The sequence below is a fragment of the Aptenodytes forsteri genome, unplaced genomic scaffold (genome assembly GCF_000699145.1).
Source record: "Aptenodytes forsteri isolate BGI_AS27 unplaced genomic scaffold, ASM69914v1 Scaffold52, whole genome shotgun sequence".
In the NCBI taxonomy this organism is placed as follows: domain Eukaryota; kingdom Metazoa; phylum Chordata; class Aves; order Sphenisciformes; family Spheniscidae; genus Aptenodytes; species Aptenodytes forsteri.
This window is the reverse complement of record NW_008795434.1, coordinates 2,650-17,408: the sequence shown is the minus strand read 5'-3', so window position 1 is coordinate 17,408 and position 14,759 is coordinate 2,650. Positions and strand designations below refer to the sequence as shown.

At 46.5% G+C, this 14,759-nt stretch overlaps 1 protein-coding gene across 1 annotated transcript in view; it reads right to left on the bottom strand.

Moving 5' to 3' along the window:
- Nucleotides 1–13,822, bottom strand: part of TMIE (transmembrane inner ear) — a 38,586-nt gene extending 24,764 nt beyond the window's left edge. Inside the window, exon 1 of the mRNA XM_009281025.1 lies at nt 13,688–13,822. Within this exon, the coding sequence (XP_009279300.1) occupies nt 13,688–13,822 (135 nt within the window). The remainder of the gene's footprint in view (nt 1–13,687) is intronic.
- Nucleotides 13,823–14,759: the final 937 nt, after the last annotated feature.

Sequence of the window (14,759 nt, the reverse complement as noted above, 5' to 3'; positions counted from 1 at the left end):
GGAGTCACCATCCCTGGAGGTATTTAAAAGACGAGTAGATGCGGTGCTTAGGGACATGGTTTAGTGGTGCACTTGGCAGTGCTAGGTTAATGGTTGGACTTCATGGTCTTAAAGGTCTTTTCTAACCTAAACAATTCTATGATTCTATAAGATCTCTACCACTTCCCTCGGTTTCACAAAAGCTATTGATGTGAACCAGTACATAAAGTAATGTAGCAAAATATATTGCAAATTTAAGACAAAAGTGCAAAGGGAAAAGGCATGAAGCAAGACTGCTGCAGAGTCTTGACCATTCATGCAGATACTTTGGTTTAACCACTGTAACTTTTCTTCATATTCTTAGAGTGAGCGTTGAATGCTAGGGCTGAAACATGCAGTGAAATTACTGTGGTGTAATGGTCAAGCTACCACAGCTTAGCAAATTAGCACATATAAGCTGATCTATGGCAACTGCCTGTGTGTGCGCACTGGGGCTTGGTAACAGATGTCTAAGTTTGCATTACTACGCATGCTGACCAGACAAGGTGTCCAAACTCTTAAGTGGGTTGAAAGATGCAACACTGGCCCACATCTGGTCCTCTTAGCTCTTGGAGATGACACATACAGTGGGGGGGAAAAAACATCTTAATGAAAGTAATTCTTAGTAGCTTTAAGAAATTGGACCTGCTGATCTGTGCTTGGCAATAAATGTCAAGATTGGATTGGGGACAAAAGGAAAAGATGTAAGGAGGTGAAACACAGCAGAGATGAAACTGGGACAAGGCAATTCTTATGCAGCCCTGTGTAGGGGGAAAAAAAACCCCCAAACCCTGAAGCTGGTATTCGCAGTTCCATCAAAGGTGAACTTGTGCCCTTGGCCACCAGTGTGGTCCAGAAGTGGAAGATGGACAGATGGATGAAGAGGTTACATTTGGTATGAAGGCTTAACAGCATTGCTCTATCTATGCAAGGCAGTTGCACTAAACAAAAGACTCCAGAAGACTGGAGGCAGTAAATAAAACTTCTGCAAAAGGTATCAGGCTTCAGAGGAGTCATCTTTAGATGAAGGAAGATGTTAGGAACACAGAAAATGCAGGCAAGGTGCAGCATTAGCAACACTCGGGTAACAATTCAACAGGGAAAGACCTTTGAAGGCAAGCAGATGAGAAGATACGAAAGAAAATGATGCAAACACACCTTAGCCTCACTACAACGTTGCTACCACTTAGTTGCCGGGGCAGTGCCTACAGGAGTATGAAAAAGTTGGGGCTCCAGGAGGAAGAAGAATTGAGCAGAAAGGAATAACAAAGAGGCTCGGGGCTGAAAGAATGTATAATCATGTCTTAGAAAAGATAAACTTATAGCTTAGCTTAGGCTACTAAACTTAAATGTAAAGGAAACAATGACGTAGGTCTTTGGTAAATATTCCATGTAACATTTATGGAAGACCTGCACTCTCTGGAGCAGCAGCTGGAAAACAGGCGGAGTACAGCACAGTGCCTAAAATAAGATTTGACTGCTATGTTTAGGGAAGTGAAACCAACCCCTAGCCAATACCAAAGATGAATATTGAGACCAAAGATGAACTGTTGATTGGGGTGTCTCTTGCAGGACAGTGGAATAGCTCCTTAGTCTCTGACTGCATTGACTACATCTCCCATGGAAGCTGAGGCACCCACGTCACTTGTTGATGCCAATGCTGTAGACATGTATTTTTGTGTCTTAACCTTCAGGCTAAATCTTTCCCTCTAAAGAAAATGCATCTACCCTTACTTAGGTGCTTAAAAATGGGTGGTACAAGTAATTAAGCCTACGCTATTTGTTTGGAGGTTATTTATGACTGAGAGAAAGTGGGCTATTCATCCCATTGAGGAAACTTACCTAGATCTGATGAATAAATTATTATTTCTCTTCAGAGATTATTAGCGGAGCCTACAGTGACTAGCTCAGATTTGGGTGTCCAGTTTCTAGATGCCCAATTTAGAGCGGGTAAATCCCACCCTTGACATCCAGCTCTTTGCCTGATGTCTGGGAGTAGCAGCAGGGAAGAGAGACAAGGGGATTTTGGGATGTCCTAGAGATCAAGTGGCTCCTCGGCAGAAGCTGGAACAGGGACTGGTGGCCCATTATTGCCCCGCGCTTTGGTTTTCCAGTGACTCAGACCCTATAGAGCTGTTTGGGGTGGGGGATCTAAAGTAGGAGACCAGGCTGGACCATGTTCACAATACCCTGGTCTCTCTTGTGCTTTATCACCCACCACGGCAGGTTCCCCTAGCTGTGGAGGCACAACATCTGCTTCCAGTGAAGACCGGACTATGCCAAAGACTTGGCACCCAAACCCTGTGGGATGGCATGTCCCCAGGTGTGGTGGAGCCCAGACATGTTTCCCCTATCCCAGCGTGTCTCAGACTGCACTGAAGAAAGGATCTCTGCGCCGGGTGCCGGCATCACCTTTGCAGCTTCTCCAAGTGCCCAGCAAGGGCTGGGAGGAGGCAGAAACCGCTCTGTAAGGAGCTGGATCTGAACTGAATTTGGACACTCAGGGCTGTAAAACATCAACTAAACCCCAAAACACTAAATCATTCCCAGGCAAGTTGCATTTTTAGGTCAGAACAGTTTGACACTGGCTCTTCTAACTACAGGAAAAAAAAAAAAAGATAATATGAATGATTGCTTTGTTTCTGATTCATTTCAGGCAGGCAGAAACTGTCAGTGGTGATGGGGGGGGGAAGCGGGGGTATCATCCCCAGCGGAAAAGGAGGTAGCTGCTGGAGACAGGAGTTTTATTCACTTCATTGAGAAGGAGAGAAAAAAATTGTAAAAGGTGCTGCTTTTCAAGGTTTTGTGTTTTTTTTTTTTAAATGCCCCTTCTAATTAGGCTTGACTGGTGTTGCTGCTTTCCCTGCAGCATGGCTGGGCTTTGAAAAACTAACAATGTTTATTCCTAATTGCATTTGATTACGCGTATCTAAAGGCCACAGATGGTTTGGGAGGACTGAGCTTTAAGTAAATGCACCTGCGCACTCTCTCCCTTCCACTCCTTCCAAATAACAAGAAGGAGATGGACAATCTGACAATGGACCTCCACGCAGGCAGAACTTAGTGAGGCCATCAAAATCCTCTGCAGTGATGGGGAAACCCTGGCAGGGTCCAGATGCAACACTGAAAATACAGTAATGATAATTGATCTGTGGCTTCATAGGCCAAGGGCCGATGTAATAGGATTATGTATCTAGGAAAAAAAGCCTGATCGTAATGACTTAATATAAGTGTGATAGCTGGTAAATCTACTAGTGTTAAATTATGGTGTAGATATATCTGTTGCCCTGGTCGTGAGGCTTGCTTGTACCAGGGCTGCTCCTGGGCTGGCCAAAGGACACCTCTTGTGGTCTCAGACCACCAGTCTCCCTTGTTCCCAATGGGAACCTGATTTCTTTTTCATACCTGGACGTGTTCATGGTCCTGTGAACAACAGCTTCAGATTGAGCATTGATGCCTTTTCTTCTGAGAGTGATAGCAGTCACACAATAGCCTCTTTAGCATAGCTGTAGCATTTAGGATAGTTGTCTATTAGCAGAGGCAATAGATTTAGTTATAGATGTAGTCTCTCTGCAAATAACGAAAATGTTCTGAGAGCATGTCTAAGTTTTTCCTTAACGTTTATGTGGGTTTGGGTCTGGGAGGGTCCAGTGACTTTGCATACTTTCCGTCCCTCTCGCTTGACCCTGTCTCCTCAGACAGACCATGACAAGGAATTTTCCAGAAAATAGCTTTTGTAACTTTCTACAATATTTTGAATCCAGCTGCCCCAAAATACTGGCATCTTCTTTAAACATACCATTCGTAAAGCTAACGCTTATCTCCCAGATCATCATGTGTGTTGCTTGTGTGCGTCCTCCTGAACTATTATTTTCTTGTTTGTTCTTTTTATTGTCAGCTATTCAGTTAAATCTATGCATCCACATGGGAAATCAACCTCAGGAGTCCACTATAACTAATGAGTAATTTTACCTGCCTTCATTTAAACTACAGTCACACATGAGCGTTTTTAGATTACTGCATACAGCATCACATCCATGACATAAGAAAGATGGGGACAAACTTTTTAGCAGGGCCTGTTGTGACAGGACAAAGGGTAATGGTTTTAAACTAGAGGGGAGATGATTTAGAGTATGCCCCATCCCTGGAAACATTCCAGGTCAGGCTGGACGGGGCTCTGAGCAACCTGATCTAGTGGAAGATGTCCCTGCCCATGGCAGGGGGGGTGGACTAGATGACCTTTAGAGGGCCCTTCCAACCCAAACTATTCTATGATTCTATTCTATGATTCATTTGGAGCCTACAGATGAGGGTTACTGTCCCTTGAGCCCAACAATATACAGCTAAGTGTAGTATAAACTGAAATCCACTTAACACCCTGTGTATTAAATATATCATTTGTCTATATGGCAATTTGAAAGTGGAAGGACTTGGAAAACATCTGAAAGTCTTTAAATAACCCCTCACTTTTTTTTAAATGGCCTTCAATTTATCTTGCAGTGATCTTCTTACCCAACTCCATCAGGATCTGCCTTTGTTCCACTGAAGTTGTTCATAACTAGTAGAAAAGATTAGGGTGCTTTTGTTTTGGTTTTTTTCTCCCTATTCTCAAGTCTGTGTTGCAGCTTTTCCAAGGAGTCCAAGCTAGAATGACAGAAGATCAGAAGTATCTTTATTTTTCTTGCTTTCTTGGTAGAGAGAAGGGGCAACTTTTTCTGGTCTGATAAAGCTTCCGAAGAGTTTCTTTTATGTGACTTCCTAGGACAGAGTTTCACCTCCTGACTGGGAAGCTTCAAACTTCAATCTAGAAACCAAGAGCTTAATAAAGGTCTAACAGGTGCAGAATTTGACTCAATAAGGGGATAACTGACTAAACCACACGCTACATCCCAAATACATTATGTGTCTTCCCACCTCAGTGTCCAACTTCACGCCCAGTCCAGGTCTCTTAAGAGCTGACCTGATGCAAGTTATCCTGATTGTTTTCTCTCCGAGGAATACGTTACATCTGGGGTCAGAGCACCCTGTGACAACCCATGGGGTTGATGGGCCTAAACTTCACCCAAAGGAGGTGGTCCGCTGCTATAAAACAGCAGGTCCAGTTTTCAGACTGCTTTGTTTGTTTGTTTCTATCTAGCCTGATTTTCTCCCACAGACAGAAAGTTTTATAACAGAAGAGAAAACCCAGGTAAATCAAGTGATGGCTGAGAAAAGCCTTGGGATAAGAATGAGAAGACAATTGTGTCAACTAGGAACTCAGTAATGAACCACATGGGCATGACTGGGAAAATGTGGTCTATTCTAGCTGGTTTATCAGTCCTTAGTATCAATAAAGTGGCTCAAATAAGCATAGAGATTTCCCTGTGCTTTCCCAAAGCAAAGTCCTGATGGTTTTCCTGTTATGCTGCAGAGTAGACTATTCCTTAAGCTGATTACAAAATAGTCATAAAACGTTATGGTGCTAATTTTCAGCCCTGGCCCAAAAGACGGCCGAATCTAAGAAGTGACAGGGTTTATATTGGCCTTTATAAGAGGAAATTTCTGTTCTAGAGGTACTGGAAATGTTGATGTTCCTCTCTCCTTAACTTGTCCTGATTCTGTTTCCAGAGCGTCCCTTGGGCTTGTCGAAGGTCTGATGGACAAAACCGGTAGTAATATGAACTGTACAATCGCCTCGTCCCTTTTTCCCTGTGTAAGCTGCCTGCTTCTTGAAATGCATACTTTATCCTAGCTGGGGCTCTTGGACAAATGATGGGAAAGGTGGAAAGCTAAGCAATGGGCCAGTGCTATATGCATTTCAGGTAATGGGTGTTATTTTATGGGAGCTAACTGCATTGTCTGAGCAGTCCTGTGCAAAGGGGAAAAAAAAGCCAAAGTCATGCTCTCTTGTTCTTCGGTCTTCTTGGTGCTAGAGCATTGGTGTGATGCTGGAAAAGAGCCTTTTCCCATTCTTCTAAGTGTTTATCTAGCACTCGATAATGTCTGAGCATGTGAATGCATTTTAAAGATTGAGATATGGAGGCACTGAAGGGTGCCTAGGTAGAGCTACGTGGGTGTGTATCTTCACAAACCTGTACAAACTACAGTTGAACTTGGGCGAGGGGCTCCTGGGGAAGAGTCCACAGCTCTGGGTGAGGTGCAGGAGGTCTCTCTGCAATGCATCTTACAGGAGGACTCCTGGTGCACTGGATGGGGCAGCGTCCAGGGCAGCCCATGGAGCTAATTCCAAATTTACCCAGTGCCAGGGTAGCTCGCTAATCCTTGGACAGTTAACTTTCAACCTGGGGGACTGAGAATTCTTCCAAAAGGCCTGCGAAAGAGGAAAGCTTTTTGCCAATGCAATTAGATTCACTATTCAGAGGCTTTTATTGCCTCTTCACTCCTAAGTGGAAAGTGCACATGAACCTGCACGTTTGAAAACACTTGAACACCATTAAACAAGAGCATCTTCTTGGTTTTTTTTACTTCTCCTTACTGTGTGGGTTTTTTTTGTTTTGGTGGGGTTTTTTTTTTGAGCTCATTGAAATGCTCTGATGTCCAGCCCCTTTGACCTTCTCTCTGTTTGCTTTGGTGGGCTGGCTTAGCATAAACTGAATTATTCAGGATAACTACACTGTATAATTATTTGAAGTAAAAAGTCCTTGCAGAGCTTCAGAGCAGCCTGTAATTCATCTGCTTTTAGAAATACAGAAACTGACTGTTCATCTAATCTCTTTTTTTGGATACCTGGTAGTTAACCTGCCGTGCAGCTTGTGTTTCCAGATGAGGTTTGCTCCCTCTGACGTGCTATAAGAAGTAGACAAGTTTTCAAGAAAGTCTGGTGTAAGTAAAGCAGACCATAAAATTACACCTGTTTTATAACAATTTTCATAGTTTTGCCGTTTATCTTTGTTTCGTTTTGTCGTGAGGACAATTCCTGTAAAGTGTGTGGCTGTGAAACGTAATGAAAGGGAACATCTTCCTGGTGGGGTGGATGCCGTGTCTGCACGTCGCCCTGGCTTCAGCAAAGCGTGCTTTGTGAAATGTGCACCCGTAAGAGAAAGTTCTGCCTCGCTTGTCACCTTGAGAGCTGCTGTAGGCTGAACGGCTTGGAAAAATGTGGAAAAATGTCTACAGCAGAGTGCGTGTGAGTTTGTAAAGGAGCTTTAGGTTCCTGTTTGCCTTGCTGGGGATGTTATGCTGTGGTCAGATAGGATGGGTTGGTAGACCCATTTGAAAATCCTGAATTATGTAAATTTAAAATGAGACAACCAGAGGGTCAGGGCAGAAGATGGACCACGGGGTGGGGATATGACCTCAGCACGGTTATCATCGTCTCTGATGTGTTGGTGATGAACTGCTAAAGTCTGCAGACCTGAAGGCTACGGAGATCAGACCTGGTTTGATGTGAGGCCAGGGCAGGGGCAGGACACCCAGGGATACAAAGTTTTAAAATGCTGAAAAAAATCTTTTCTTATGCTAGCCTTTTCGAGCAGTTTAGCTAAACTCAGAAATCTGAGCAAAGCAAGCTCTGCTGCAAGAACGCGCCGCTCATCGGCACACGGCACTGGGGCTCTGACCCCAGAGCAGCGCAGCAGCTGCCTCTAACATGGATCAGGCCTTAGGAAAAGCGATGAAGAAGTTGAAAATGGCCGGGCTGCAAAATTTTTGCCAGCTGTAAGTCTGGGGGGCTGTCCTTCCAGGCAGGATTCTCACTTCTGAAACTGCCGGCAATAGGCGATAACTGCTACCAGGGCATAGTCCTGGGTTGTGAAGCTGCTCTTCCCTCCTGGTTCATCCCAGCCTTGCTGTAGGGAGCTGGGGCCATGGGAGCACGTAGTCATCCTCAGGGGAAAGCTCTGAAACTGAGCTGTGGGCAAGGAACATCACCTCAAAAGTTAACATTTTGGCTGAACTGGAGGAAACGAGGGAAGGCAGAGGAAGAAAAATGCAGCCCAAACGTTTAACTCGGGCAGGTACATCGAGGGACAGGATCACCTGGGTCGTGCCTGGTCCTTCTCTTCTCTCCCTGAGCCTCTGCTGTGGTGCACTTGTTGGACACACAGTACTGGGCTAGAAAATGCTGTGCTCTGACTTGGGCCCTTTGCACTGTGTCAAGTTCTCTTTGGGGCTTAAAGCAGCCCTTAAGTGCCGACTGTCCTCAGCAGCAGCTATTGGCATTTTAAAAGTGCCTTCTTCCTAGTGCTGGGCCTGTAGAAAGCAACAAGCATCTCCCAAAGAAGCCTCTAACTCCTTGGAGCCACCTTAAATTCCCTGCTGTCTGCCCTACCTGTCCTCCCTGGGTAACACGCATGGAAAAAACATGATTCCTGGACACCGCCGACCCCCCAGTCTGTAAAGCAAGATGCTCCTTACCTCGATTAACTGTGCCATGGCAGCTCTCGAGCAGAACAAGAAGAGGGAGGAAGATGTCGCCCAGGAGAGAGGATGCTGCAAGGGTGGATCCCACGCCATCTTCTCTTTCCAGTATATCTCCGACTTCTGCGCTGTAGCCCAAAGCAGGGGAGGTTATGAATAACCCAGCCAGCTCTCAGCAGCGTTTAGCATTTACCAGAAGCGGTTGTGTGCTGTCCTGGCCCTTCTTTACTGCCTTCCTTTCTAAGCCAGCAGCCACAGAGCTGACGCCAGGGAGTCATTAATTAATTAGACTGGTGTCGCTTACAGAGTGCTCTGCTGCTCCTCAAGCCGGGCTTCATGAAGGGGGGAACGCAGGGAGCAAAGCAGCACTCAGAGCTTTCGCTGCTCCCCCAGAGGAAGGTGATTCACTCATTAAAACCCTGACTTTGCACTTTTCTTTTTTTAACAGCTGCCTGACTGATTCCAGCTCTCTTGTTCTTGTTTTTCTCCTGGCCTGTTGAGAGAATTCTCTTCCCCTAATGAAAAAGGGCTGTAAGCCAAGCAGATGCATCATCAGCATCATAGCTACCCTATGCTAGCAGAGTCCAGTGTTACTAGAGATGAGTATTTGACATCTCGGGATTTTAAAAGCATCTTTCATCCCTGAAGGATCTTGTGGATGTGTCGCTACAGTCTGCAACTTCACCTGGACTTGATCTCTGAAGGGAGCTGAAGGCAACTGGGAAGAGCATGTGCATAGCAGGCTGTAGAACCTAAAGCTTCAGGGCCACCATCTCCAGCTCAGCTCTGCTCAAAGGGATCAAGAAAACTATCTGAATCAGATGGGTAGGGAAAACGCAGCTTGAGGGGTTTGAGAGGGCACGGGACACTCAGCTGGACTGTCCTTCCACCAAGGAGCAAACAAAACCTTCGGCCACAGAGCGAAAAAGAGAGTCAGGAGGAGAGTGACTGGATGAACCAGGCTTACTATATTCTCCCATACTCATAATTTCTTGTAGTATTCTTTACTGGGAGAAGCCTGGGATTCGAGGTGAGAAAACAAGCGATGAGATCTGGGAGGACCTAGTCACTTCTGCTACTGTGTTCTAGCACTTGTAGAGACATAAGCACAATTTCAGGAAAAATAGCCCCATAGCAAATTAATATTTTACAAGCTCAAATAGGCAGGCCAGCTTTAAGGTTCGCATTACTGATGAGATTATGAAGATTAGAGGAGGGGTGGAATGATGCCAACGTGTGCATTGCTTTGGATGAAAAGCAGCCGTTCGGTTCTCTGCTGCATTTGTGCTCGCTGCAGACTTACACGGTGAGTGTCAGCTGCTGCGGTCCCACGCGTGAGACGATGGGAAACCGTGTGCTCAGAAAATCGGTATAAGAATTGGGTGCGGTGGAAAGGGAACGCAGGATGCTGTGTTATGAGGTCTCATCAGCAGACAACAGACGGTGGCAGCATCGAGGCAGGGAATTACGCATATGACTCAGAAGTTGTGCAGCTTGGTCCTTCTTTCCCCAATGAAAATCCAGTCTGGGGCTCTGAGATCCCAAGCAGTGGTTTGCCGAGCTGGTTTTAATGTTTTTCAGCTTGATTTCTTAAGGAAATGGGGCTTTTGGACATGATACTTTGCTTGCCCCTCTCCTTCTCCCTTCACCCTACCTTCCCTCCTCTGGACTTCTAAAATTTGCTGTTGTTTTCATTCAGCTGAAATTGGCCAAGGGATAAAGGTCTGGGAGAATATTGAATTTCTGTGCATTTCATTTAAAAAAGTATGCCATTGGGTAAAACATGAAATCAGCTGTAGTCCCCATGGAAGGAAGAAGGACAGTATGTGGACAATTCCTGCTGGACACCAGAGGATCCACGCTGGGCAGAGATGCTGTGACCAGCCGAGCCATGGGGAGCTTTGGTTTGTGCCCGCATCTTGCTAGACACCAGCGAATGCAACCACAGGGCATAAATCCACGGCAAACTGGGCTGCCAGTCCTGCTGCTTACGGGACTGCTTCCTTTTAGAAACCATTGTCTAAGCACCAGCCTGTTTAAGAGGAGCTTGTGGAAATGAACCTGCTGCGCCCTGGGTCAAACACGGTATGAGCTCCCTAAGCCTCTGGGCTGCTATTTCCAGCGTGCAGTTTATTATTAGTGCCTTGCCCATGGGCTGGGGTTCAACGCTGCTCCCATCCTTTTATTTGCGGGTTCTCAAGAGGTGTAGTTTTTTGGTGTTTTGTTTTTTTTTAATGCACCGGGCAAGTTAGACTGTGACTTTCCTGTAGCTGATGGGGAGGTGTCTCCTCTCTGTGTGCTCATGAACCAGGCCTGCCGTGGCATCAACCCACTGCTGGACAACACTTGTGCCAAGAGCTATGCAAAAATAGCACAAACAAACTGGATCGGGTGTTTTTTTTTTCCAACCTCCAGATTTCTTACTCTATAAGTCACTGAAGTCACTATAATAAGTCACTCTATAAGTCACTGAAGCTGAGTGCCTCCTTTAGTTTTCAGGAAAAAAAAAATGTGGATTTCTGCAGACTCCAAACCTTTCAGCACTTCATAACTTCATTTCAGCTTCTTTCCTTGGGACAATTTGAAAATACTTGGAGTAGCTCAGAGCAGAATCTCCTGCTGGGATTTTAAGTTATAAGATTTCATGTTGGCCTTCTATTCCTAAGTCACTGAAGCTGAGTGCCTCCTTTAGTTTTCAGGAAAAAAAAAATGTGGATTTCTGCAGACTCCAAACCTTTCAGCACTTCATAACTTCATTTCAGCTTCTTTCCTTGGGACAATTTGAAAATACTTGGAGTAGCTCAGAGCAGAATCTCCTGCTGGGATTTTAAGTTATAAGATTTCATGTTGGCCTTCTATTCCTTTCAGCTTTCAGAGTTCTTTTTTGGGGTTTTTTGTTTTTTTTTTTTTAATTTTCTTTCATGACAAGGAGGACAAACAAACTCTTTATATGCAAGCATCTACTTCTAATTTGAGGGCTGACCCCTCGAGCTGGATATTTTATAAAGAGAGAGAAAAAAAAAGTGTTGCAAAACTTCTGAATTTAGCAACAGTAAGGAAGCGGGCTTTGCAGAGTGAGGGGAAATAGTTGTCTCTTCCCATATACAGCCCTACCAGCAACGACCCCTCAACGGATAAAGTTACTCATAGCCCACATTGCACATGCTGTTATGTACTCACCAATTAGTGGATGACCACGAGTCCCTTAGTGAAACCACAGGCGCTGTTAAACTTGTCAGCTTCCTATTTATAGCTTGTGCCTTTTGCATCCTCTTGGGAAATAAATGAAATGTGGCTCTTGCTAAACGTGTCACCTCGCCAGTCACTGCGGTGCTGGTGTTGTTGCTACGCAAAAGCACGACAATGCCGTTTGGGAGAACGTCGCAGTCCTGAACCACGCGAGTTTGCTCAGTGCGGCAGCGAGAGCCCCAGGGGTCAAACCGCTGAAAGGGGATGTGGCTCTTGCCTGCCTCCCCCCATCCTTTGCTGTCTGCCTACGTTTGAGCTGATGGGCAAATGGACGAAGAGCCACGGGGGACTTGTGGTCTGGTCTCCCAGGAGATGCACCGAGCACGTAAGAAGAGAGCAGGGAGGTGAGTCTCCTTGCTTTATTCTGGCTTTATTGATATCTGCCAAGTAGCTGGGATTTCTTAACAGAGGTTTCTAATGCAAACGTCTTTTGTGAGAGGGCTCCTGAAGAGAGAAGTTGTGTGTCCTGCGTGTGCTCGTGCTCACTTGTGTCGTAAAACTGTTTGCAGGCACTGTTGACGGAAATCCAAGACTGACACGGTGGGTGAATTTTGTGCACGTCACAGCTCTGTTACGCTGCTTGTTTTCCTGGGTGCACGTTGATTTCTTTCCTCCATGTGCTTCGAAGCACCTTGAAGCTGCGGTAATTATAGGGTGCAGGGTTACAGTGTTTGGAGAGAAATAACCCTTTGCCATGCAGAATACACGTTCCTGAATGAGTGGGGATAAGGGATTTGGGGGAAGATGGAGGGTCTCCTTTCCTGCCCGAGTGTGGGATCATCTCTGTCCAACCACCCCCAGAGCCCCCATGTCCTCCAGCAATCACTTCCAGGCTTTCTCTGCTCTCCTCACTCTTCCCCCAGAGCAGTGAGGTCCCAAGCCCATGTGCTTGCCTGGTCTCCTGGGCGTCTGGAGATTTCCAGGGAGACCAGGCTCCCAGTTCCCCACTGCTCTTCAGCCCAACTGTAAGCAAAGAGGAGACAGTCCCAGGGCAGGGGAGGAGAGCTGGGAACCAGGAGAGGGGAGAAGCCAGGAGAAGGGAGGAATGGGAAAGGGAGGATCTTCTTAAATACCTTTAGCTGCAGTTTAATCCCCAGAGCATCATGAATCGTTTTTCCCTTCATCTTCGCAGCTCCCCTTTAGGTATTTGAAGGTTGCCCTCAGTCCCTGAAGACTGTGGCTAGGAAACCTCCTCTGTAGAAGTGCGGAGGCTGCATTTGTTTTCAGATGGCTCCGTCATAACTTGCCTGCCCTGTGCACCACAGAAGCACGACAAGCTTCCCCACAGAGCTGAAGGCAAACTCAGGAACACCCCTAACGCCTGCCTACAGGGAGCAGCAGCCGCATCGCCCATCCACAGCTGCCGTTTCCCTTTAAATTCTCTAAAAGCCATTCAAGTATTGAGTTGCCTGCTGAAACGTTAATGTGGAGACTGGCCAAGTGATGGCAGCCTGCCAGGGGTTTCCATGTCTACCAAGAATGTTTTGCGGTGCACCTTGGGAGAGGAACATTACTTCCTTGATTTCCCCCCCCCCTTTTTTTCCCTCCCCTTAAAGTGACTAAATAAAGTAGCTGAAAGTTAGAGCAGGCAGCTTTCATCACCAGCTCTTTCCATTCACATGGCTACATATCCTGGCTGACAGCTCAACCCATGGTAAGACGGACTTTCTGCTCAGGTGGTGTTTGGCTGCCGGGAGATGTTACTAAATTGTTGTTGAAGTGGTCTCGTGGGAGATCGTGGTCTTATTGCAAAAGATTTGGCTCTGTGCCATGATGATCGGGGGTTACAGCTTTGGAAATGGGGTGATGTTCAGTGCACGACAGCATCTCTCTCCAAAGTTTATTGCTTGGGTATTTTGTAGGGCTAGGAAAGGATGCGCCCATGTTTAAGACACCAGACAGTTTGGGGAGGCTGTTGAATTCAGCAAAATCCTACCATCTCTGTCTCCGTAAAACAGGAATGTTGCTCATTTCCTAGTTGCATCGAGGCAAATATTCACAAAATCCCTCCCAGTGCTGATGGATGTGTGCCACGGGAGCTGGATATAATGGTGCGATTCACCGCAACGCTGTGGGACGAAGTGCCTTTGCTTCTCCGGCACCATGTCTCCGGGCAGTTGGACTTGTTATGTAGCCGACGTGCCTCGCGGTTGCAGGTGGCTTCCAGCCCAGTGGGACGGGACCTTGCTGTCCCCATTTAGCCGCTGAAGGGAGAGGTTGGATACGGTCAACGTGGTGCTGTGGGAAGGTCAATCAAAGGCAAGGAGAGGGCCACTGATCTCATGTGGCCGCAGAAGGAAGGTCACCTCCTCCTGGTTTGCTCTGTCTCCAGGGACAGCGTTGCAGTGACTTGTCATTGCTCTTACAGCAAAGGTGGGTTGCTGACGGGCTGTCTGGTCTATGCTGCTATCTCAGTGGGGGATTTGGGAACTGGGAGGGATAGGAACAGGGGGAAGACTGGGCAAAGACTTGCTCTGCTCTTCAGAGTTGCTCAGCTGCTGGCTGGCCCTCGTCATCTTCTCCCATGCTACCTGTGTTTGAGGAGAGCCTTTCCCAGCCTGCTCAAATCAAATGGTGGCTTCTCAGGAGGAACCCAAAAAACCCATCTGGGTGATGGTGGGAGGCGGGGAGCGGAACTGATCTTGGCCACAAAAATATCTCGTGCATTAAGAAAAAAATCTAGTTGGCTTCTGCTCTCCATCTTCCTTCAGTGAGTCTCTTGCCTATCTATAGCTCTGCACTCTTGCTCCTCTTTCATGTCTCCGTGTGCCAGATGCCTCTGGCTATTGGATTCCTCTGATCCACCGACTGGATGCATCTGACATAGCTTGCCAAGGAGTGGGAATAAGGTTCCAGCATTGCAAGTGGGGTTGTGCCGCCCTGCTCAGAGCGTTTGGAAGAGCCCTGGTAAAAGTCACTGTCCTCCTGCAGTCAAGCACTGTAGACCTCTGTGCCGTTTCCCAGCTGGGCTGTTCTGCAGCCCAAAAGACTCATGCGATTAAGTACTTGCTTATCTCACGGGTACCACTTCTCTGCTCCAACTTAGACAAATTTTCATGCCATTTTCAGAGCGGGAAGGGTTGTAATCGTTCTGCTGCAATGAAAAAGCAATACAATACTTTATTATTACACAG